General features: G+C 49.6%; 2 protein-coding genes across 3 annotated transcripts in view; both read left to right on the forward strand.

Annotated features, from left to right (window-relative positions):
• Positions 1–25,533, forward strand: part of LOC139175949 (asialoglycoprotein receptor 1-like) — a 579,489-nt gene that overhangs the window by 419,144 nt on the left and 134,812 nt on the right. The gene's annotated exons all lie outside the window — the stretch shown is intronic.
• On the forward strand, positions 1,858–24,770 carry FXR2 (FMR1 autosomal homolog 2). Of its 2 annotated transcripts, none has more exons than XM_070767347.1 (17): positions 1,858–2,317; positions 9,094–9,146; positions 12,866–12,959; positions 13,268–13,339; positions 13,706–13,854; positions 15,083–15,176; positions 16,484–16,600; positions 16,820–16,990; positions 18,835–18,913; positions 19,380–19,489; positions 20,544–20,630; positions 20,736–20,946; positions 21,068–21,250; positions 21,359–21,559; positions 21,694–21,789; positions 22,193–22,305; positions 23,436–24,770. In XM_070767347.1, exons 1-17 carry the CDS (start codon positions 2,267–2,269, stop codon positions 23,547–23,549), a joined length of 1,995 nt encoding a protein of 664 aa, XP_070623448.1. In that variant the 5' UTR covers positions 1,858–2,266; the 3' UTR covers positions 23,550–24,770. The 2 variants fall into 2 exon arrangements, with proteins under 2 accessions (XP_070623448.1, XP_070623447.1); XM_070767346.1 differs by having other exon boundaries at positions 1,860–2,317; positions 23,433–24,770.

Consider the following 25,533-nt stretch of genomic DNA (forward strand, 5'->3'; position numbering starts at 1 on the left):
CCCTTTTCGTGACTTTATGCCAAATATTCTCTCTTAGCCCAACCCCGCCTCACAGGATTGTTGTTTTGAGGCAGAAATAGGAGAAAAAGGAGTACCACGTGCCTTTAAGTTAACAAATGTAAACATTACCTCAAATTATTTTAAAAGATAATAAATGTGGGATTACACTCAACTATTTTGGACAAGTAGCAGTCCAATCCTCCTTTGGACGTCCAAAGTTTGGGAGCTCTCACAACCTCCGCAGAAAAGTTCTGTTCCACCTGTTGATCGCTCTCACGCCACGAAGTTCCTCCTTATTTCCAGGTTGAATCTCTCCTTGGACAACTTCCATCCTTGAAAACAGGCTGAAACACCACCCCCACCCCCCACTCTCTGGGGTAGCCCCAGAAGTATTGGAAGACTGCTCGACAATCTGTGCCCAGTTACTGCAACTGTCCGCATGTTGTTGTTATTATTATTGTTATTATTATTAGATTTGTATGCCGCCCCTCTCCGCAGACTCGGGGCGGCTCACAACAGTGATAAAAACAGTATACAATGACAAATCTAATATTAAAAGTCTATACTGTAATAATAAATCTAATGTTAAAAGTCTAAAAAAACCCATTGTTTAAAAAGCATACATACAACATACCATACATAAAACTGCATAGGCAAGGGGAGATATCTCAGTTCCCCCCATGCCTGACGGCAGAGGTGGGTTTTAAGGAGCTTACGAAAGACAGGGAGGGTGGGGGCAATCCTAATCTCTGGGAGGAGCTGGTTCCAGAGGGTTGGGGCCACCACAGAGAAGGCTCTTCCCCTGGGTCCTGCCAAACGACATTGTTTAGTCGACGGGACCCAGAGAAGGCCAACTTTGTGGGACCTAATAGTCTCCAGTCCCCTAATTCAGTGTTTCCCAACCTGGGCAACTTTAAGATATTTGGACTTCAACTCCCAGAATTCCCCAGCCAGCGAATGCTGGCTGTGGAATTCTGGGAGTTGAAGTCCAGATATCTTCAAGTTGCCGAGGTTGGGAAACACTGCCCTAATTAATTAATCTCCCGAGATGCAGTCCGGTTTTGCAGTTTATTATTTTATTTATTTATATTTACATTTCTATGCCGCCCAACTCCTCAGAGACTCAGGGCGCCTCACAACAAAAATTAACAATATAAAAACGTCTCCATTTAAAATCATTACAGCCATCCCACTCGTTCCTTGTGACCCTTTGGGATCGCTGGGTGGTCTCCCATCCAAGGGCCAAACAGGCTGAAACCACCCGAGGATCTTTCAAGGGGTGGAGGGGGGGCGCCTCAGCCTCCGTCCCAGCCCGCCCAGCATCAGCTCCGTCGGGGAGGCTCCGACGCTGCCCCGGAGTTACGACGGAGCGCCAAGATGGACCACCGGTGTCTAGCCACGTGCGTCCGACCGGGCTCTGCCGCAGCCCCGCCCTTCTCCCTGGTCCACCCAACGGGCGTGCAGGGCGAACCCGCCTCTGCCTTTCGATTGGTTAACATGTCCTCACTTCGACATTTTTAAAAAGCGACCAGCCAATGGCGAGGGCGATAGCGTCGCAAGAGGCGCGTGAAGGAGGAAGGAGGGTCGGCCCTTCCTATCCTATGATTGGATGCCAGGGATGAGGGAGGGACTCGTCATTGGCCAATGCGGGGGGGGGATGAGGTAGGTGGAACTTAAAAAACAGAAACGCCCCCCCACCTGGGGAGCGGCGTTGAGCAACGCTCGAAACGGCTACTGCGCCTGCGTCGAAGGGGAAAAAAAACTTATCGGAAGAAAACCCCGCCTTCTCCTTTCCCATTGGAGGAGGGATGTTGAAGAGAAACGAGAGCTAAGGCTGAGGAGGCGTGGCCAAGCGCGGGTTTCCTCATCCACGATTGGTGGGGAGCGCCCTCCATCCGCCGGGAGGTGGGCGTGTCCAAGGGCACGCGCGGTGGGGGCGTGGTGAAAAAGACGCCTCCGGGCGGGCGCAGGCGCAGAGCGCACGCACAGCACGCACGCCTTGTGAGGGGGGAAGGGGCGCGCGTTCCGTGAGGGGATTTCTCTCGCTCGCTCGGCTCGGCCGCAGAGGCCGCCGCGAGAAGCCCGAGACCCAGGAGAAGGAGGAGCAGCGGAGCGGGCCGGGCCTTCGCAAGGCCTCGGCTGAGGAGCCGTCACGGTGGCGGAGCCGGAGGAAACCGGGCCCCGCCCCGCCCCCATCCCCCCACCGGTGGCGGGGGGGCCCCAACCCTCGCGGGGCGCCGCCTCGGCCTTGCCTGGCGCGGGGCACATGGAGGGCCTGCCCGTGGAGGTGCGGGGCTCCAACGGGGCCTTCTACAAGGTGAGGCCGGAGTGGGGGCCCGGGGGGGAAGGAAAGGAGGGGTTGCCATGACTACCGGAGGGCGGGGCCCCGTCGCCAGGGGAGAGCCGGGCGAGGGGGGGGCGTGGCGGCGGCGGGGGGGTCGCAGAAAGGGAAGGAGGAGGCCGCACGGGGGAGGTGAGCGAGACCCCCTCCTCTAATTCCCCCTCCCCGTGGTCTCACCCAGACCCCCCCCCCTCTACTTTAGTCCTCCGCCAAGGAAAGGAATGGGGGACCCCCCTCGCTACGTGTCTCGGCCAGGGTCTCCCAGGCCTGGAAGCTATACCTCGGGGCTTTGACTGGCAGGGGCAGGTGGCCCCCTCCCCTCCTGGTGGGGAAGTGGGGTGGGGGTAGTCAGGAGGGGAGGGGTTGCCTCTTCGGGCACAGCTTCCCCCCCTCCAAAAAAATGCTTCCCCCCCCGCCTTGTAAGGGGACGAGGGTGGGCTTGCCCCCAATTGGTTGGGTGGGTGGGTGGGCGAAGGGAACGTGGGACGGGGAGGTTTGCAGGGGGGCAAGGAAGCCAAAACTGCTCTTCTTTCTCTCTTTGTCAGTAAAGCTGCCTCTCTTTTAATTTTTTTTAGTTTTAAAAAGGGAGGGAGCAAGGGGACGGACCCCCCCCCCCCAAGTTTTGAAACGGGTGGTTCTGACAATAAATAAATAAACCAGTAATGTGGGGGTTCCTGCCTGAGCAGGGCATTGGTCTAGAAGACCTCCAAGGTCCCTTCCAGCTCCTTTCTTCATCTTCTTTCTTTTCCCTCTTCTTATCCTTCCCTTCTCTCTTCCTCTCTCTCTTCTTCTTATTATCGCATTGTATTTATTGCCAGGAAGGGATTCTGGAGCCAGAGACATTTCCTTCCCTGACAGACAAAAAAAGTCCCGTGTGTGTGTGTGTGTGTCCAATGTCTCTTTTGCTACTTTCTTTGTTGGATTTTCACTTTTTACTAAAAAATCAAAAATATATTTATCTTTTTTCCTCAGTCTTAATTCTTCAAAGGGAGCCTTGGCTCAAGCTCTTGAAAACTACAGCAGAGAGACTACCCAAATTTTGTGTTTCTCACTTTTGGGCTGGTGTGCAACATCTCTCTTTAGAAAGAGGCCACTTATGGACAGCTCCCGATTGGTGTCTTGTTGGTTTTTTAAAGTTTTTTTCCCCCTAGTCCTCCTTTTTCTAGAAATGGAAGGATGGCACAGTTGCTGCATTTAATCCTGTCCTTTAATAGCTGAGCAACGCTTCAATTTAGACGCAGGTGTGTGTGTGTGTATTCAATTAAGGAAGCAGGTACCTAGCAATGTGTGGTGTGATTTCATTGGGCTGCACAGCAGAGAAATAAGTTTACTCTTATTCCTGGTTCCATATTGGAGTAACCTAACCTGGCTTCTTTTTATTGAAGGGGGGGAGTGGCACTGGGATTGTGTGTTTTGCTAATTTTAGACCTCCCACCTCAAGATGGAGCCATGCCAGCCTGCGTTTGACATGGAGATGGCCACAAATCAAAGGCAGAAATCTTTTGAGGCCTAATCCTTGGCTGTCTGAGCGGAGCAGGTTATTTTCAGCCTGTTTGTATGTGCTGTGCTATGGCATCTTTATCAAGTAAGTTATTTTTAAAGTCATAAGTTTGCCATAACACGGTATTTTTTACCAGCAATCGGGCAGACCTCACATGTCCTCAAAGGGCTCCATTTTAGCCATTGGCTCTGGAGGAAAAATAAAGCCTTTTTCCCTTAGTGGGTTCAGAAGAAGTTTTTCTCCTACGTCCAGTATTTGTAGCAGGGCAGCCGATTCTGCCTAGAAGAAGCCATTCTGCCACATTAGCAACTCAAAATCCACATCGTTGGCAGCGTTTTTTCATCCTGGCCGGCTTTTCAAGGCAAGTTTGTGTGGTCTGCGTGTGATCTTCTCCACCTGTCTGGTTCACACAAGACTTAAAGACATGGGGTGGCTTCCCATGGCCCTAGAACGCTGGCTAAAATTAGCCACTGATTTGAAAGCTAGTCCCACACAAGGGTGGGATTCTGTGCTTCCAGATCCTCATTTCTATGGTACCTTTTAGAACCTCTGGCTCCGGAGGGCCTTGACCACAGAGCTGAAATTGGTGGGAAATTCACCAGGTCTGGGGGAGTTCACCAGGCCTTGTGGACTATCTCTGTGACCTTCGCATCCTTTCCCCCTCCCCTCCCCTGCAGCTCACATGGTAATTTGCTAACTGATTCCCATCTGTGCTCTAGCTTTCTTTGAGCCCCCACCGGCCTCTGAGGGGTCTTGCCGTCTTTCCCTCCAATTGCCCGGCTGGCTCTGCCTTTCCTTATAAGGTGGAGTCCTGCCTTAAGTCAAACGTTGCCACTTTTCCAGGGTAAACAAGCAAGATTCACAGGTGCACCCAGCCATTGGGGGTTTGTGGCTTAGAGGGTTAACGTGTGAATGCATTGACTCCTGGTCAGTGTTTGGTTTCCAGGAAAATAAAATTGTACAGGCAGGAAATCTGCCTTGTCAAGTCCAGCTGGCTGTGATCCAAGTAGCCTTCGGCCAGAATGCCAGGGGCCAGCTCCAGTGGCTTTGCGCCCCCCCCCCCCCCCCAAGCACAGGGAAAGGCCTCTGGTGGCAAGTTGTGGTCTTTTGAGAGCTGAGCTAAAGTTGCCTCCATCTCAGCTAGAAAAAGGCTTTGATGGAAGGTGCAGCCCAACCATTAGAAAAGCATCCGGCTTAGTAAAGTCTTGGAAAGATTGGCCAGAACTTAATAAAGTGTTTTCCTAAGGTCCTGCTTAGGGAAAACCCTTTTCTAAGTTCCTGCTTCTTCATCCAGCAAATGGTGGCGAAGCTACTCGGCCTCAAAATATTTTGCCCATCTAGATTATTCTGGGGGGAGTCAATCATGTTCTTTCCCGAGGCTGCTCCAGGGGTGGCTTGCCAGGAGAATGGGAACCCACACACACACACAAGAAACTCCTTGTTAATTACTCCAAAGACAGGCAGCCCGGGGGAAGGGCCAGATGTGTAGTTTTCGTAGTTGAAACCTAAGGAAGAGATTCCCTGAAACTCTTCATGAGGTGTCACAAGTGCAGCGAAGAACACACACACAGCAAGTTTTATTTTAGACCTTCAGTGTGGCCCCTGGGAGGCGGACGGGTGTCGGGTAAAGGGAGGCCGGAGATATAAATATACTCCTTGGACGCTTAGGCCTTGCCCAACACCAGCGGAGTTGCTTAATGGGTCTGCGCTAAATGAATGAAACGATCTCTGCTGTTGGGAAGAAGGGCCAGGAAGTCCTCAACTTGCGACCGCCACCCAAGTGCCCGATGACTTTGTTGCTAAACGAGACAGGGGTGTGAATTGTGCCCCATTTTACGGCTTGTCTGGCTGGCCACCGTTGTTAAGGTAATTCCCGCAATTGTTAATGGCGCAGTGGTTAGGTGAATCTGGCTCGTCGAAAGGGGAATCGCGTCACCCCAGGTGGCCTTGTGGACCGTATAAATACGAGTCATCCAAATTTTGATCACGTAATGGCGGGGATGGCTGCAGAGGTTGTTAAGCGTGGAAAAACGGTATCCTTAAGTTGCTGTTGCCACTTTGAACGGTCACTGGTGAAATGGCGGTAAGGCCAGGTCTACCTGTGGCACCCTGAAGGCGATGCTAAGACTGGTTGGACAGACCACAAGAGAGCCTACAGAGACCCAGTCTTGGGCACTACTTTTGGAGCATTTGAAGGGACCTTGGAGGTCTTCTCGTCCAGCCCCTTGCTCGGTCAGGAGACCCTCGGCCATTCCAGACAAAATGGTTGTCCAGTCTGTTCTTGCAAACCTCCAGTGTTGGAGCGCCCACCAATTCTGGTGGTAAGCAGTTCCACTGGTGAATTGCCCTAATCGTCAGGGAGTTTCTCCTTAGTTCGAGGTTGCTTTTCTCCTTGTTTCCTTTGCCTGCCTTCTGATGCTTTGGGGCAGCAGTCCCCAAACTAAGGGCCGCATGTGGCCCGCTGAGGCCATTTATCCGGCCCGTGGGTGAGTGACACAACACAGGGTTCCATCTAATTTTCTATGACTAAAATGCGGTATTTTGTTAGTAACTAATATCAATCATCAAAAAACTTGCAAAAGTTTTTTTTCTAATTTTGTCATCCAGTTACATTCATTTTCTTTTAATTAAATTTCCTCCTTAATGTTCCTTCAAAAAGTACAACACCAATTATATTCTAACTTATTAACCATTATGCCAAAGTGCTTCTTTCTTTATACATTTTTCTATAAGCCAAGAAAACCTACAATCAGATGTTAACAAAAGAAAATTAAAAACAAAACATAAACATATATGAATTTCAGACTTCTTCCCCCCCCCCTCTAAATAGTACGTTCCCATTTTATTTTTTACTTTAAAATAAGGGATGTGCAGTGTGCATAGGGATTTGTTCATAGTTTTTTTTATAGTCCGGCCCTCCAACAGTCTGAGGGACAGTGAACTGGCCCCCTGTGTAAAAACTTTGGGGACCCCTGCTTTGGGGAATAGGTGGAGCCAGGACATATTTCATTGGGGCAGCCCCTCTAATATATTGGGAGGCTGCTGTCAGGTGACCCTGAACCAGTGATGGATTTCTACAGGTGCGGTCAGGTATATAGTACCAGTAGCAAAACGTTGATTTTTTTTCCCCCCCTTCTGGGCTCTGGGTATGTTTTTCCTATTGTAGTAAATGAGGTTGAATGTGTATAATTTTATAATGTATAATAGTGTATAATAAGATAATAAGAGCTGTGCGTGCATGTGTGTACATACACTTTATATAGTAGATGATAAGAGATAGACTACTACCCGGACGGGGAAAATGCAGTGGGGTAGAGAAAATTGAGCTCCACCCCAGAGCCCCCAATTTGCACTGAAAGATGTTGAAACAAAATGCATAAGTCACGCCCACTCTGGTAGTAAAAACTTTGGTAGCCCATCACTGCCCCTAACGCTTCTTTTTTCTCTAGATTTGGCCATAGCAATCACCCTGCAACTGTTCTCCATCTGTTTTTGCCTCCAGAACCTTGAGAGTAGCTAGGAAAACCATACACTGAGGAGAAACCACCTTCTAGCCAACATTGCCAATTCTGTGATTAGGTTACTACCTCTGTCTTCCCGCTTGGGGTTTCCTGCCTGGAACCGCTTTTAAGAGGAGTGGACTTCAATTCCCAGAATCCCCAGCCAGCCTTGGCTTAAATTCTGGGAATTGGAGTCTGAGCTTTTTGTTAGGCAGTTTCAAGCCAACTTTGGAGCGAGGACAGTGGTATATCTGCCCGCTTGCAATGGGGCAGCTGGCACAGCAGCTCCCACCTGTTCGTTCCATCACCCTTTGAACACGCAGGGTAATGTGTCTCTGCACACAATCTAAAGATCAGGACGTGTTAAAAACCTAAGAAGACCCTGCTGAATGGGGCCAAAGCCCCTCGAGTCCAGCATTCTGTGTCCCATAGTGCCCCCCCAATTGTCCATGGGGATCTTGAGCAGAAGGAGAGGGCAAGACCCTCCCTTTCCCTTGACCCCCAACTAATGGGACCCAGGGGAGCCCTGCCTGCCTCAACCAACAGAGAGGCGGCACATGCACATCCGTTTCAATCACCACCTATGATACCCTTGGCATCCCTGAATCTGTCTCATCCTGCCTTGAAGCTCTCCAGGCTGACAGCTGTCACAGCCTCTTCTGGAAGGGAATCCCACCAACCAAGGACCCTCTGGAGGAAGACATATTTCCCTTGATTTGTCCTCCCTTTCTTACCTCTGAGTTTTCCCCTCCCTGAAGGATAAACACTTGCTCAGGGGCAGTGGCCAAGGGAAGAGGAATCTGGGGTTAGTCCTGCACTTCCAGGAAACCAAAAGTTAGTCAGTAGAAGAATGGCTTTGTAGCTCAGGGTTGAGCTGGGGCAGGGCGGGGAGATGTCCTTGTTGGGGGGGTGTTTATGACCCAACTAGGGAACTTCATCAATGCTAGAAGGCAGTGGGGCTCGCAGTGTGGGTGTGGGTGTGTTAGACCCTCTGGTCCCCCAACCAATGTGAGCTCTGCTCGGGTGGTGCATTTTTCCTGGGCCAAGAATCAAGCAGAAAATGCAACATGGTTTTATCCTCCTGAGTTCAACCCATGTGTAAAACCTGTCTATTCTTTGTTTCTTTCGTTGCCCCAGAAAATATGAATGGATGGATGAAAGTTCCAGGTATAGTTATTAATGAAAGGGCAATAGCAATCACAATCTCCACAACATTTAAAATTTTATTTAAAACTGCTACTAAAAATTAATAAGCTTTAGTCAGTCTCTACTGACTTGGTCAGAATATTGCAATCCCCATTGACGTTATGCATGCAATGGCTAAATTGAGCAGCATCATATAAAAGCAATGGAGATTTTAATATTCTGACAAAGTCACTGGGGACTGATGAAAATGTAGTAATTTTTTGTAGTTTTAAATAAATTTTAAACATTCCAGAGGTCACGATGGATATCTGTCTGTCTGACTGTCTGTCTGTCTGTCTGTCTGTCTGACTGACTGTCTGTCTATCTATCTACAAAATCATAGTTGCCTGTAATGCCGCTTTTGAGTCTGTCTCTCTCTCACACACACACACACGTCAGTGGCCCCAGCACTTGATTCATACCAAGCCTCGATTTCCCCAGTGTTTGATTCCAGGATGTTCCCTCCGTGATCTCCTTGCATATTGAGGGTCCCTTGCGCTTTGCTTAAAAGTTGACGGAGGGCTTTGAAATGGTGATAACAGGGTCTTCTTCTTCTTCCCCTGCAGGGTTTTGTTAAAGATGTACACGAAGATTCCGTCACAATATCCTTTGAGAACAAGTGAGTGTTTTGACTTCTAAGCATGATCTCTCTCCTGTCACAGAAAGTGGGGAAAGAGCTCTCAGTTGAGTGGATATTTTTATTTATTTATTATTAATTTGATAACTTTGGGGTGGGGTTTACTCAGAGACCGCTATGTTTCTGGGTATCCCTTCACTCTTAAAACAAACCCCTTGTGTTTCTGGCTGGCTTCACAAATCCTAGATTCCCTCGTTTTGATTCACTGTATGTCCGGAGCCTGGCCATGGTCTCAGCAGGTTGCCAAGCCATTATTAAACCACGATAGCAGAATATTTGCTTAGGCACCGCTCTGATTTATCAACTCAGTTTTTTCCCCCAAGCAGGTCCTTTTCCTTCATTGGGCCTGGTCTTCTTACATTAATATAAACCAGTTGGCCTTTTCCAAAAGGTGAATGGGGGAGGCCTCTGTTTTCTCCCCTTCCACCCTCAACTTTCGGAATAGGGCCAACTGGTTTATCCTGGAAAACTCCCCTGCTAGTTAACAAGATGCCCAGCCAGCTTTCAAGGAGCCTCTTCAGACTCTCTCCTTCATCTTGCTTTCGATCTTCAAAGTGTTTTTAATCTTATGACTTCTACGCTGCTTGCATCGGTTTCCCCTGTTTTATTTATCCCGACTTGCTGCCTATTTCACCGAAGGCGACTCTGGGCGACACACAGTGAAACAGGTGAAACTGGGAGATATAAAAATAATAATAATAAATTCACACTGAAAGGAAATATTGTACAAAGAGAACTACCCATTGTTGCAGGCAGATACAGATCATTTTATTTTATAGTGAATATTGAAGGGATGACATTAGTGATGGGTAATGTATAATAATAATAATAATGATGATAATATATTAATAATTGTGATACGTTTTTATATTTATCAAATAGTTGTGATACGTTTTTAAATGTATTGGTTGACCTGAGTTTCATGTTTAATGAATATAAGTTGTTTGTTTATATAATTTATTCATTAAACATGAAACAATCAACTGAACATTCAAAAATGCAATTATTATTATTATCATCATTATCATTATGAGCCTTGGTGGTGCAGTGGTTAGAGTGCAGTACTGCAGGTTGCTTCTGCTGACTGCTGGCTGTAGTTCACCAGTTCAAATCTCACCACCAGCTCAAGGTTGGCTTAGCCTTCCATCCTTCTGAGGTGGGTCAAATGGGGACCCAGACTGTTGGAGGCAGCGTAGGCTTACTCTCTGTAAACCGCTTAGAGAGGGCTGTAAAAGCCCTAGGAAGCGGTCTATAAGTGCTATTGCTACTATGGAAAATATTGATAGCTTGAATGCTGGTAGCAACTAGTGTCAGCCATCATTTGTGATACCTTTTTAAATGTTAGGCTGGCTGAGTTTCATGTTTAATTAAAGTTGTTTATTTATATACATTATTCGTTAAACAAGAAACTCAGTCAACTGAACATTCAAAAATGCAATTATTATTTTATTCACAAAACCCAGTAATACACAGCAAATGAGATTGATAGGCTGGATTTCGTATCGCGGCATCACAAATTGAACACTTTCAAGTCATTCAGGACTGTGTGGATGTATTTTCGTATGGTGCGTGCAGATCCTAGCATGGTGGCCTTTTGCAACTGACAGATCACGGTTTTGTCAATGTTTATTTTTTAAATGCTGGCTGAGGTCTTTTGGCGCATCGCCCAGTGTGCCAATTTCTAGTGGGACCACCTGTACTGGTTTATGCCAGAGTTGTTGTAGCTCAATTACTATTGTTGTTGTTATTAGAGAGAGAGAAAGGGAGGGGGAGAGAGAGACATACGCTCCTGGCTCCTTCTTGCGGTTAACTGCAACACTACTCTTAAAGCTTTAGTGTTTCAATACATTTAAACATACACTGGTATATATATATGCACAAACTATCAGTTTATGTTTAAATGTATTGAATGTACTGGTTGGGTTTGGCTATGTATGTATGTATGTATTTATTTATTTATTTTATCTATTTATTGGATTTGTATGCCGCCCCTCTCCGCAGACTCGGGGTGGCTAACAACAATGATAAAAAACAACATGTAATTTAATAAAACAACTAAAAACCCTTATTATAAAAAAACCCAAACATACACACAAACATACCATGCATAACTTGTAATGGCCTAGGGGAAGGAATATCCTAACTCCCCCATGCCTGGCGACAAAGGTGGGTCTTGAGTAATTTGCGAAAGACAAGGAGGGTGGGGGCCGTTCTAATCTCTGGGGGGAGTTGATTCCAGAGGGTCAGGGCCGCCACAGAGAAGGCTCTTCCCCTGGGCCCCGCCAAACAACTTTGTTTGGTCGATGGGACCCGGAGAAGGCCAGCTCTGTGGGACCTTATCGGCCGCTGGCATTCGCGCAGTAGAAAGCGGTTCCGGATGTATTCTGGCCCAATGCCATGTATGTATGTATTGCCAAACCCAACCAGTCATGTACATAGTATTAACATGGGCTCTCCACAGGGGCTGGGAGCAGGGGGGAAAGACGAAGAAGCAGCAGCAAGCCCCCTCCCATCATCCCCCTCCATCTTGATCCGGCTCAGGGTGGGCACTTCCACTGTCCTTCTGATCTATTGAGCTCCTGAAGACGGAGTTTTCCTTGTAAAATCCCCTCTGGAATAAATAAACCTTGTGGCTTGTTCCCTTCTGATGTTTCTGGGGCAGCGAGGGAGAACGAGCGTCCCCTTCTTTCCAGATTGACCCTCTGGACAGGGAGAAAGAGGGGGGGCTGGAGCTGGCCTGGAAGTAACAGCGCTTGGCTTTATATTGTTTTTTCTTGTGCACCGCCCTGAGTCTGCCGCAGAAGGGCAGCCCGTAATTGCAAATGAATAAAATGAATGAATCAATCTCTATAGCAACACAACTTGGAGCTGGATGGACCCTTAAAAGTCATTCTAAACACTTTAGGCAGCGTTTTCCCTCCCTGCAGAACAGGACAGAGAGCATATATATTTTATTTATTTATCGTCTATCGGATTGCACATTTCACGTTGCATTTCAGTCGCAAGGAAGAGTGGAGTTAAAAATGCAAAACGCAGAATATAAAATCTAACATCTTGACTGGGAGGTGACAAACCCAAATTGCAAAATATACTGTATTTTTCAGAGTATAAGATGCACCTTAGTTTACTATCTGCTTACCAGGTATTTATCTGGCTAATGTCCTCAGTCTGGTCAGCTTCAGCACATTAGCTTTAAAAAAAACATTCTTCGCAGAGAGTAACAATGAAAGAGATAAGAGCTGGGAAGATCGGTAGCTAGTTAGGGCTGATGGGGGGATGGGGAAGGCTACATTCAGAGTTGCACCCTAATTATTAGCCTCTTTTAGGGAGGAAAAAGGGGCATCTTCTACTCCGATAAATACAGTAATTTCTTTGCTTCGTTCATTACAGCTGGGAAGGAGGCAGCGAAATCTCCCACAAAGCTTCTTTTTCAGGCCCAAGGTCTCAAATACATGACGGTATTTGGACCCAATTGTAGAGCGGCTTCTGCAGAGAGTTTAAGACACAGAGGGCTGGGCAGGGACCTTGAAGGTCTTCTAGTCCAGCCCCCGTGGCTTATACGTCTTAATAAACTAAATCCAATTCCAGGCAAACCCTTCCCGGAATGCCCCCTGCTCCCGACTCCCAACGCTGGGTTCCCCACGCGGCCTGTCTGAAGGTCCCTCCCCTCCTCGCTGATGCCGTCTCGTCTCTTTTTCTAGCTGGCAACCGGAACGGCAAATCCCCTTTGGCGACGTGCGGCTGCCCCCACCCACGGATTACAGTAAAGAAATCTCCGAAGGGGACGAGGTGGAGGTGAGTCCCGGCTGTTTTCTTGGGGTGGGGGGGGGGGGTGTTGAGACCAGGGCAGCAGTGCTGGAGAGGAAGGGGCTGTCTTGGCTCAACAAATGAGGCCCCTTTTTAGTTCCGGCCACAAAGGGTATGAATGGTTTTTTTTAATAAAAGGTTTTAAATTTAATTTTTTTTTTGAACTGTGTTTTTTTTTAAGACGTCCTTGCCTGTAAGCCGCCCAGAGTCCTCCGGGAGTTGAGTGGCATATAAATAAAATTAAAATAAATTTTAAAATAAATAAATCATTCAAACAAACCCTTTTGTGTTTTTAGGTTTATTCACGTGCTAACGAGCACGAACCCTGCGGCTGGTGGCTGGCCAGAGTCCGGATGATGAAAGGGGATGTAAGTCTGGGGACAGCAGCCTCCCCCCCCCCTTCTCTCTCTCTTTCTCTTTCTATCTCTCTCATTTACTCTTCTCTCTCTTCTTTCCTTTTCTCCTTCCTTCTTTCCCCTTCTCCCTTCTTTTCTCTTTCACCTCTTTCTTTCTTTCTCCCTTTCTCCTCCTTCCTTTCTTCCTGTCACCTGTTTGTCTGTCTGTCAGTCTGTCTCTCCCTCTTTTTTCTTTTTCCTCTTCCAGTTTCAACATTTAGACAGATTTTTGCCTGTGAGTTCTGTCCAGTTTGCCTCCTTTAGGGGGGCATCCTCCCCCCGTTTCCCCTTGGAGAGCCCCCTCCTCCGCCTCCTGTCCAACCTTGTCCTCTCTTGCAGTTTTACGTCATAGAATACGCTGCATGCGACGCCATCTATAACGAAATCGTCACCTTGGAGCGGTTGCGGCCCGTCAACCCCAGCAAAGTGGCCACCAAGGGCAGCTTCTTCAAGTGCACCATTGCAGTCCCAGAAGACCTCAAGGAGGCGTGAGTGTCCTAGGCAGGAATGGCGGGTCCTCCTGGCGGGGGGTGGGGTGGCCAAGGGGTTTCTGCACTTTGCAGCCCTCAACTCAAAACTTGGGACTCTGTTAGGACTTCCCAAATGTCCCTCCCCCAACAGCTCTTAACTCTTTCTCTTGGGGGAGAGGGCCATGGACCCTTCCCCCCAGGGGCTCTAGTCTCCTTCCTGGTTTTTCTGACATTGAGCCCCCCTCCTCCCAGAAACAGGTCCAAGCACACAGAGTTGAGCAGTTTTAATCATATACTTTCTAGTAGTTTACTAGTAATAGTTTACGCCCGTATTCGGATTTGCACCGTCTTGTCAAAATTTCAAAGCCATTGTTGAAGAAAATCCTGCTTTAAGCACCTGCATGTTTTTACCTATCACAGGTGTGACACCTATATAATACAGATGCATAAACGTGCATATTCAAATGCAATGTGGTGTCAAAATAAAGAAATTTAGAATAAAATAGAATTCTTTATTGGCCAAGTGTGACTGGACACACAAGGGATTTGTCTTTGGTGCAGATGCCCTCAGTGGACATAAGAATCATGAGATACATCACTTAATGATTGTCATTGGGGTCAAATACGCAACCAGGAAACAATATTCCGATCTTTGACCCCACTTCGCTGACGCCATATAAACAGACCCTTCACATTGGTTCAGATCATCACCAGCCAATCCAAACACGGCTCCTCAATGCCAAACAAGTTGCTGTTTTTACCTGTCACAGGTGTGACATCTATATAACACAGGTGCACTTATGCAACGCGGTGTCAAAATTTCCAAGCGATTGGTGAAGCATTTTAGGAGATTTAAGGTTTTGAACCAACAAACATTTCCATTTTTATTTATATAGATTTATTGATTATTTGGCTTTGTAGGCCACCCGACTCCTTAACAGACTTTGGGATTCTCAGCCATCCGGGGCCACGGTCGTCCCAAAGCTGCTTTTTCAGGAGGCAACCAGACTTCCTTGTTTTTTTCCCCTTTTGAAGATGTTTCACTCCCTCATCCCAGAAACTTCCTCAGCTTCAACTGGAGGGCGAGGAAGCTTCTGGGATGAGAAGCGAAACATAGAAGGAAGATCAGGTTGCCTCCTGAAAAACAACAACAATAAAGCTTTTGTCTTGTTTCCCAGTTGCTGGTTCTGCTCAGGATGCTGCTAAATTGCCTGCCCCCTTTCTTTCTCTCTCCCCCCCTCCCCAGCTGCTCCAATGAAAACGTACACAAGGAGTTCAAAAAGGCGGTGGGCGCAGACTCCATCTTCCTGAGCCCCACCATCAGCGAACTCATCATCCTGGTAAGAAGGAAACCCCCCTTTTGTGGGTCTCACAGACAAAAACTGTGGTTATTTTTGCATCCAGAGGCCAAAAGTTAATTGAAAACAAGTCACAGATTTAAGACAGTGAAATTGCCGTTCCCCAGTGTAACTCAGCAATGCAATCCATTATATGCATTCAGCGTATAAAATATTATTTACTTTGGCAAATATCTCAGTCAAGAACAATCATAGTCACACACAATTACATCACTCAATAACACTCAATACTATAAGCTTACAAATACCTAAACCATCACTTGAACATACAGTTCCTACTACAGCAGAGTCACAAAGAGGAACTAGCAGAAGAGCTGAGAGAACGAATCGTGCTCCTGGCGCCCTCTTGTGGCCATCTGCAACACCAGCTCTTAAAAGCAATAGCCTTCTATTTATTTATTTATTTATTTTGTCCAATAATACACATTGAAGAGAAAGATAAGTAAAGAAAAGAATAGAAGAAAAGATATAAAAGTATAGGTGAACATATTTGAAAGGAAGAAAAGATCAATGAGATAAAGAGAGACAATTGGACAGGGGACGGAAGGCACACCAGTGCACTTATGCACGCCCCTTACTGACCTCTAAGGAACCTGGAGAGGTCAATCGTGGAGAGTCTTAAGGGGAAAATGTTTGGGGTTAGGGGTTGTTACTACTGAGTCAGGTAATGAGTTCCACGCTTCGACAACTCGATTGCTAAAGTCATATTTTTTACAGTCAAGTTTGGAGTGATTAATATTAAGTTTGAATCTGTTGTGTGCTCTTGTGTTGTTGCGGTTGAACTGAAGTAGTCATTGACAGGCAGGACGTTGCAGCATATGATTTTGTGGGCAATACTTAGATCGTGTTTTAGGCGTCGTAGTTCTAAGCTTTCTAGACCTAGGATTGATAATCTGCTTTCGTAGGGCATTCTGTTTAGAGTGGAGGAGTGAAGGGCTCTTCTGGTGAAATATCTTTGGACATTTTCTAGGGTGTTGATGTCTGAGATGTGGTATGGGTTCCAGACAGATGAACTCTATTCAAGGATGGGTCTGGCAAAAGTTTTGTAGGCTCTTGTGAGTAGTGTGAGATTGCCAGAGCAGAAGCTGCTCTAGAGGCTTTTTGGCGATATTGTTGCAGTGGGCTTTGGCACTTAGGTCATTGGATATTAGTATTCCAAGGTCTTTTACTGAGTGTGGGTTGGCTGTGAGAGTTTGTTTATTCAGTTCTAGTACATGTAAGCTCACATTGTTGGTTTATTTTATACAAACCTAACCACTTAACGTACACCTCCCCCTCTCTCCCTCTAGTCCACGAACGATTCGGCGGTCAAGAGGGTGTCTCTCCTGGGCGACATGCACCTGCGCAGCATCCGGACGAAGCTGATGCTGATGTCGCGCAATGAGGAGGCCAACAAACATTTGGAGGTCAGAGACGTAGAAAAGCAGGCGGGCCCGTTTGGGGGGTGGGGGCTCTCGGCGGTGGCTCAACCCCACTCGGAAGCACCGGTGCTTTAAGACCTGGTGACGGGAGCGCCAGGTGTGTTGGGTCCGGTGCCACCGCTGGGGAGGAAGGGAGGAGCTGGGGGTGCAGGCCGCTTGGATGGGCCGCCCACCCACCCACGGGGCTCCCTCCTCCCTCACCAGACGAGCAAGCAGCTGGCCTCGGCCTTCCAGGAGGAGTTCACGGTGCGCGAGGACTTGATGGGCCTGGCCATCGGAACCCACGGGGCCAACATCCAGCAGGCCCGCAAAGTGACGGGCGTGACGGCCATCGAGCTGGACGAGGAGACATGCACTTTCCGCATCTACGGGGAGGTGAGAGGGGGGTTTGTTTGTGTGTTTGTGTGTGTTTCAGTCGGGGATCTGCCCCCCCCCCTCTCTCGCTCACTTCAGAGCCATGAAGTCTATGCACAAGTGGCAGGCGGTTTCCCCTTAAGGCCCAGACAGCAGCTTGAGCCCAAGTCCCATAGCACGTTCGGCCTTGAAAATTAAATTAAATTAAATTTATTCCACTTCTATGCGGCCCAATCCCAGAGATCTCAGGGCAACAATAAAAAAAATTAATGCAATAGTACAAATAATAAAAAGAAGTTGAACATCAACCGTAGATTTAAAACCTAGTTATAACCCTAACAAGCCCATTAAAAAGAAAGAACTTTTGTATTTTAAAGAAACGATGATAATACAGGGGGTCCTGCACAATTGAGTCCCATGTGATGAATATGATGGATTAATTTTTAACTCTTGGCATTTTTGGACTGTGTTTTATTTAGATTTCTAACTTGTTTTGTATTAATCTCCTTGTAAGTAACCCTGAATCGCAAGAAAGGGCGGCATAGAAATCGAATAAATAATAGAATATAGGATTCTTTATTAGCCAAGTGTGACTGGACACACAAGGGATTTGCCTTTGGTGCAGATGCTCTCAGTGGACATAAAAGAAAAATAGACATTTGTCAAGAATCACTTCATGATTGTCATAGGGGTCAAATGAGCAATGAAAAAACAACCAATATTAATAAAAATAAATAAAATAAAATAAAGTAAGCTTTGCCCATTGCTTGCCAGATTTTGTTCAGTGATAAGTTAGTCACCTGGTTCTTTTTTTCCCTCCAAAAAACTTTATTTTTTCTCCATGATAAACAAATGCTTACAACACCACACATCTTCAGTAAAGCTTTACACATATCTTCTTGAATGCATTTTTTTAAAGTCACATATCCATTCTATTATGTCTTAACCCTTCAGTGTACATTGCCTAACTCTTTCTGCCTCCTTTTCCAATTTTGACATCCAAATAGACCAATTATCTTCCAATTAAATTCACCCTTAATATTTCCTCCTTACGCTCTAATTTCCTAAATCTAAGCCGTATTGCCTCATCTTTATTTACCTTCCTAATAACAAAACCCTTATCCGATAGCAAATCCACATTTACTTATATTTAATATTCAACATCAATTATAAATTTATCATATTATTGTTAAATTAGATTTTATAGCCGCCCTTCTCCTCATGGACTCAGGGTGGCTCACAAGAGTATATTTATAAATTATATTTGTATTTCTATTTAGTAGCCTATCTAATAGGGCAGTGTTTCCCAACTTTGGCCACTTGAAGATATTTGGACTTCAACTCCCAGAATTCCCCAGCCAGCGAATCCTGGGAGTTGAAGTCCAGGTATCTTCAAGTGGCCAAGATTGGGAAACACTGTAATAGGGAACAGATTCGCCTGGTTTTTGAGTGAATTGGGCTCCCCTGTTGGCCTGGGCTTTTAGAAGGACGCAAAAGTGTGGTGGGTCACGTGACACACCCGCAGGGGACACCGCAACAGTCACAGACACAAGTCAAATCGCTTAGAACCTTAATTACAGTCACTGGGATGTTGGCAATGGTGAAAAAGTGTGAAAAAACAGGGCCTGTAACTTCATAAGAGCCACTAAGCAAATCGTGGTAAGTCGAGGACCACCTGGAAACATTTGCCCATGCCAACAGCTCCAGAGAGAGAGGAGGAGGAGGAAGAAGGGCCGAGAGGATGGGGTGCTCCTTGGTTGAAGGGGGTAGGGGGGTAGGAGGAGGGACGAGACACCCCCCCTTGCCTGAACATCTCCTGGGAGGCTTCTGTGGCTGAGCCGGTGGTCTCCCTTTCCCCTCCTTAGACCCCCGAAGCTTGCAAGCAAGCCAGGAGCTTCCTGGAATTTTCAGAGGATTCGGTCCAGGTGCCCCGGAATCTGGTTGGTGAGTCAAAAGCTCCTCCTCGCCTCCCCCTCCCAAAATTAATTTAATTTATCAAATATATGTATGTATGTATCTATGTATCTATGTATAGTTTATATATTGCCTTGGCTCTGGGCTCGATTGGCAGCCCCCAGCCGTCCACTTGGGCTCTCTGGACCCTCTCATGCCGGTTGAAGGATTCTGGGAGTCCACCAGTGGCCAAAGTGGGAGACATCTCCCCCCCCCTCTGGCCTAAGGGCTTGACCCCTGCCCTGTGCAGTGTTAGCTCTGCAGCCTCGGAGCTGAGCATCAGCCCTTTGGGTCACGTTACAGAGGGGACTGCTTGGTGGTGGTGATGCCATCTTGCTTCAGAGGCAGTTGCTGACTCCCAGCTGTGGAGTGTGGTGCTGCCCCAGTTAAGGGGGGGCCCTCTGCCTTTGGCCCTTCTCTTAATGGCCCCTCCCTCCCTCCCTCTCTCTCTCTGCAGGAAAGGTGATAGGGAAGAATGGGAAGGTCATCCAGGAGATTGTGGACAAATCCGGCGTGGTCCGAGTGCGGGTGGAAGGGGACAACGACAAGAAGAACCCCCGGGAGGAGGTAGAGAACGTTGAGGCCGATGGCGCCAGGCCGGGCTGTGAGATGGTGGAGCCCTGGGGGTTCGCGGGCATTTCACCAGCCAGCTAGGAGACGTCGTCGTGATCAGCCAACCCGTGGCGGCCTTCCCTAGTTAGGAAAGCGCCCAGTTTCAGGGAGCCCCCCCCCAGGACTCCTCCCGCTCTGCCCCCTCTCCTCCTCCTCCTCCTTCGCCCCCACTCCCTGCCGACACCAGTTGGGTTATGGAAGGCCTGCAAGGGAAGCGCCAAACACAGAGAGAGCACAAAGACCCCATAGCCCTCCTCTCTTCTGGCCCTGGTGACATTCCCTAGCTGGGTCATGAAAGGTCTGCAAGGAACACCCCCCCCCCCAGCTGAGTGGTCCACTTAGGCCCCTTTGTTCCTTCCATCCTTCCTCTCAATTCCTGTTCTCCTTCCTTATTTCTTCCCTTCCTTCTTCTCTCCCTCTCTCTTTTTCTCCCTGCCTTCCTCTCCATTCCTGTTTTTCCTTCTTTCCTTTTTCCTTCCTCCCAATTCATGTTCTTCTCTCTCTCCCTTTCTCTTTTTCTCCCTCTCCATTTCTGTTCTTCCTTCCTTCTTTACTTCCTTCCCCCTCCTTTTCCCTTTTTACCTCCCTCCCTTTCCTCCTTCCTTCCTCTCCATCCCGGTTCTCCTTTTTTCCTTCCTTTCTTTCCCCCTCTTTCTCTCCTTCCTTCCTATCCATTCCTGTTCTCCCCCTTCCTTCCTTCCTTCTTTCTTTCTTCCCTCCCAGGAGCCTTTCCTGCCCCTCAATCCAGTCCTTGGAGGGAAATGCAACCTCGACTGCCCTTCTGCTGCCACGACAGGAACATTGGCCCTCCCGCCACCGGGCAGGGGGCATTTGCGCCTTTCAGTTCAACAGGTTGCGAGAGCAAGGACTGAGCCCCCTCCCGCTCTGGGCCGCTTGCCCACCTGCCTTTCCTTGGCTGCTTTGTCTCCCCCCCAAAAACACCCCCCCACTCCTGGGGCCAAGAGACCTTGCCGCCATCCTCCCTCCTCTTCCTCCCTTCTCTCTGCAGGGCATGGTGCCCTTCATCTTTGTGGGCACACGCGAGAACATCAGCAACGCCCAGGCCCTCCTGGAGTACCACCTCTCCTACCTCCAGGTAAGACCCAAAGGGCAGGTCTTTCTCTGGGGGGGAGGGCTGCCTCCTGGCAACAGCCCTTCCTCAATCCTTCCTCCTGCTCTTCCCCTCCCTCCCCCGTGGCAGGAAGTGGAGCAGCTGCGCCTGGAGAGGCTGCAGATTGACGAGCAGCTGCGTCAGATTGGCCTGGGCTTCCGGCCCCTCTCCAGCCGCGGGGACAAAGACCGGGGCGGCTACACCACGGACGAGAGCACCTCCTCTGTGCACAGCACCAGGACCTATGGGGGCAGTTATGGAGGTCGTGGACGAGGGCGCCGGGCACCCAATGTGGGCTACGGTGAGCCAGAGCAGCCTCGTTGCTTCTTGTCCAGGAGCCTCTCCGAACCCCCCCCCCAGGACCAACCTCTTCCTTTCCTTCTCTCATTCCCCCTCCCCTCGCCCCCCACCTACCAACTTAGATGCATCCAACACCTCTGAGACAGAGTCGGAGAGAAGGGTGGAGAACGAGGGCTCGACCCCTGGTGATCGGGACCCTCGCCTGGAGGACAGCCGGCGGCGGCCAGGGGCAGGACGAGGCCGGGGTTCTGCTCCGGCCCCTCGTGGGAGCAGCAGCAAATACAACTCCTCCTCCATCAGCTCAGGTAAAGGGTTGGAGGGAGACATCCAGGAAGGGGGGGTGCCTGGGGAGTGGAGCTTGAGAGATCTTGGGCTGCCTGTTTGCCAACCCTCCCTCCCTTCCTTCCCCTCAGTCTTGAGAGACCCCGACAGCAACCCATACAGCCTGCTGGAGAACACCGAGAATGACCAGAATGCCGACACTGATGGCAGTGAGTCGCAGACCCTCGGCAACCGCCGGCGACGCTCTCGCCGCCGCCGCACCGACGAAGACACCACTGTCATGGACGGGGCCCTGGAGTCGGACAACATCTCCGTCAATGAGAACGGCACTGGTGAGAGCGCTCTCGAGGGGGGACCCCACCCGGCCATGGGCTTTTTCTCCGGCCCCAAAGCTTCCCTCCCTCTCAATGTCTCCTCCCCCTTCCTTCCTTCCTTCCTTCCTTCCTTCCTTCCTTCTTTTCACCAGAGGAGGAGTCGAAGCCGCAGAGACGCAACCGAAGCCGCCGCCGCCGTAACCGGGGCAACCGCGTGGACAGCTCCATCAGCCGGGACCGCCAGCCGGGTAAGGACCGGACGACGTCCAGGGCAGCTCTTGCCTTAATGAGGGCTTGTTGAGTGACCCAGAGTCGCAGCGGGACTGCGAAAAAGTGGCTTTGTGCCTGTTTTCCTCACTTGTTGCTGTGTCGCCTTCGGTCCCAACGATCAAAGCTCACGGCGTTTGGCCACCAGCAATTCATAGTTACGACGCTCGTGGTGTCGTGCGATCCTCTTTTGCAACCACCTTATATTAGCAGGCGTCTTTACTAACGATTCACTTAAGGACTGTGGCAAAAAACACCGTGCGGTGGGGCTGAGCTCTGGCGTCTCACTTAACGATGGAAGAGTGTTTGGGGGGGGGGCATTACAGTTGTAAGTGGAGGACCAGTCTGTTATTTCCTCATGGCGCTCCCCTCTCCTTTCCACAGTGACTGTCGCAGACTACATATCCCGCCCCGAGTCTCAGAGCCGCCAGCAGGGCCCGCCCCGCAGGGAGAGCCAGGAGAAGACCCCCGAGGGCAGCAACCCCTCGAAGCAGAAGGTAGAAGGGGGGGGCTCTGGAGGGGGGGAGGGGGCGATCGCAGGGGGGGAGTCTGAGGAGGTTGGTGGTCCCTCTCGTGTCTGTGCCAGTGTTGAGCCCCCAAAGAAATAGCCCCACGCACACACGTAGGTGACACGTTCTAAGCTTATAATTTGTAAATCATTTTCTCACCAAAGGGTCATTAATTCTATCAAAGATGTCAGCAAATGCCAGAAGTCAGTCTGTTGCTATGGCAACTGTTTAATTAACGGGCAGAAAAATCAAAACCTCTGCAAATAGTTTTCCTTTGATGCATTCTGTGATTAACATGGATTGGCAGGAAGCCTGAGGGGGGCAGAGTTTTCTGTGTCTTGATTAGGAAGCCCCAGACCTGGTCACCCAGCTGCCCTGTTAGGAGGTTGACGTCCTCAGTCGCTTGTCATGAGACTGACCCTTACACAGCCAGAAGGCGCAGCTGATTGTTCTAGAGAGCTTTTCCCACAGGCCTTTTCCTGTCCAGCCATTCCTGTCGGCTGAGCCCTGCGCACTCGGGCATCGAGGAGGCTCTTAGTCTTCTCCCTAATCGCTTGAAAGGCCCCGGTTGGCTGTCAGCCTCTGACCCCACATCATCTCGGACTCAGGGGCCAAGTACAGTGATACCTCGTCTTACGAACTTAACTGGTTCCGGGACAAGGTTCTTACGGTGAAAAGTTTGTAAGACGAAACAATGTTTCCCATAGGAATCAATGGAAAAGCCATTAATGGGTGCAAGCCCAAAATTCACCTCTTTTGCCAGCCGAAGCGCTGCTGGGATTCCCCTGAGGGTCCGTTCCATGGGAAACACCACCTCTGGACTTCCCTGTGTTTTTGTGATGCTGCAGGGGAATCCCAGCATCGCAAACCGGGCACTTCGGCTGGCAACGGGAGTCCAGAGGTGGGGTTTCCCACGGAGGGGGCCTCAGGGGAATCCCAGCATCGCGAAAACACGGAGGTCCTGGAAACCCCCCCTCCGGAGAGTTTGTAGGACGAGGTATCACTGTGCACTGGTCTAGGATACCAGCCCACACGGGTCTCTCGGTCCTGGGAATCTGTCATCCCCCGATTGGGACACGCAGGGGCCACCACAGTGTCGTCCTTCTGTCTTCCAGCAGCAAGATCCCAGCAGCAAGATGGTGGCCAACGGCCCTTCGGAGAACGGGGAGCACAGTGCCGCAACGGCCGGGGCCGAGGTGGAAGTGGCCGCCCTGGTCAACGGGGTGTCCTAAGGGCCCCGCCGGTGCCACCCACCCGGCCTTCCTCTTCCTCCGCGAAACCCTCCCTCCTTCCCACCTGCTTGCAAACCGCCATCTTCAAGAGAGGGTGAAATTAAACCACCAGTTCTCGTTCGACGAAACGAAACAAACAAACAAACCATCATTTAATCCAGAACCAACCAACATCCAACCCCCCCCCCCGCCCGCCAGGTATTTCCTCTCTCGTGCGCGGATCCAAGCTTGCCAAAGACGGGGCGGGACTCTTAAAACGCATCCTGGTTAATTAAAGTTTCGGCGACGGTAACTGGATCAGGGGAATCCGAAGCCACCACCACCACCCACCCCCTCCCCAATCCTGGTTTGTTTCTGCCCTCTTATGTGTGAAAGGGAACCGGGGGTGGGGCACCCGAGTGGTCTTTCTCTCCCCCCCCTCCAACCCCTGTGCTGACAGGGAGTTGTGCGGTGAGGGTTGTGTGTGACTTTTTCACACATCTTTTTTCAGGGCCGGGGGTGGGGCGACTTTAAAAAAGTTTTGGTTTTTGTTTTGAGAAAGGAAAAATAAATAAATATAAATATAAATAACAAAATTTGGGGAAGGAAGGGGGGGGGAAGCATCCTGTGCCTTCTGATAACACAAACACACGGACACACAAACACACACGCACACGGACACACAAAGCCGAGTGCTCTTTCTTTCCTTTCATTTTCTCTCATTCTCCTTTTTATTCCCCCATTTTCTCTTTCCTTTCTTTCTTGGTTTTTCTCCTTGGAGTCGGGGTCCCATCCTGGGAGACCCACTGCCCCCCAAACACACACACCCTGTGAGGGGGGGCATCAGAGGGCCCGAGGGCTGCCTGGGTCAGGGCCTTACTGCCCCCCCCCCCAAGTAGGGGGAGGCAGCCCTTGCCCGGCTAAGGGGGGCAGCGGCCTTGCAGCCCGGCCCCTCTGTGAGTGGGGGGTCTCCTCCCTGCCCCCCCCCCTCTGTTCACTTTCCCTTTTTTCTGACAAAAAGAGAAACAAACACTGTGCGAGAGGGAAGAGCAGGCGAGGCCCACCCAGCTTGGGCGGCGCGGAGTTTTGTGTGTTTGTGTGTGGGGTGGGGAAAATGGGGAAGGGGGAATTCGATCTGTGACGGTTTGAGACTATTTATTTTTCACTGTACAGTATTTAAAAAAGAAATTAAAAAAAAATCAAAACCCCACCCCGATTCTTGGGGAGGGGAAAAAAAAGAGATTTCCTGGTGGTGTCTTTTCCGTCCTTAATAATAACAACCAAAACAGAGAAAGGGACCTTGGAGGTCTTCTAGCCTGGCCCCCTTGTCGGGGGGGGGGGTGTTCCAAGGTGGGGAAGGGGCGCGACATGTCCTTATGCAGGAGATATGGGGCCTCCCAGGATCTCCCAGTTAAAACCAGTTGCTGGCTGGGAAGGGACCTTTGAGGTCATCCAGCCCTACCCGACTCCTCCCTCCGCTCAAGTCACAGCAAAAAAAGAGCATGGCCTGAATTTTAAGGGCAAGGAAGAGACCAGCAGGAGCGTGGGGGGCAGTGGGCGATGGGTAAATGGGGTGGGGGGCAGGGGGGCTCCCCACCCCCTTTAATGGACCCATGTGAAAACAGCCCAGGCAGCACCCTCACCTGGCAGGAATCTTCCCATCCTCACAATGGGTGTGTGTGCTTGTGTCAAACTAGGAATCCACCTTCACTCAGATTATTACTAAGAGTTGGGAAAGGGACCCTGTGGGTCATCTAGTCCAACCCCAGGAGGGAAGGAAGGAAGACCAACAGGTGTAGATCCAGCCCTTCCGGGGAAACTTAATTTTGGGACAACCTTTCTGGAGGTGGGGGCGGGGTGGAGGAAGCACGAAGCATTTGGATGGGCCAGATCGGATCAGGGTTCAAATCCTGGCAGGAGACTCGAGCGCTGCAAAGAAACTCTTCTAAACTCTCTTTAAATTACAATTAAATTTGGCCTGGTGGGATCAAAGAGATGGAGCACG

This window comes from Erythrolamprus reginae, chromosome Z (assembly GCF_031021105.1).
Source record: "Erythrolamprus reginae isolate rEryReg1 chromosome Z, rEryReg1.hap1, whole genome shotgun sequence".
Taxonomy (NCBI): Eukaryota; Metazoa; Chordata; class Lepidosauria; order Squamata; family Dipsadidae; genus Erythrolamprus; species Erythrolamprus reginae.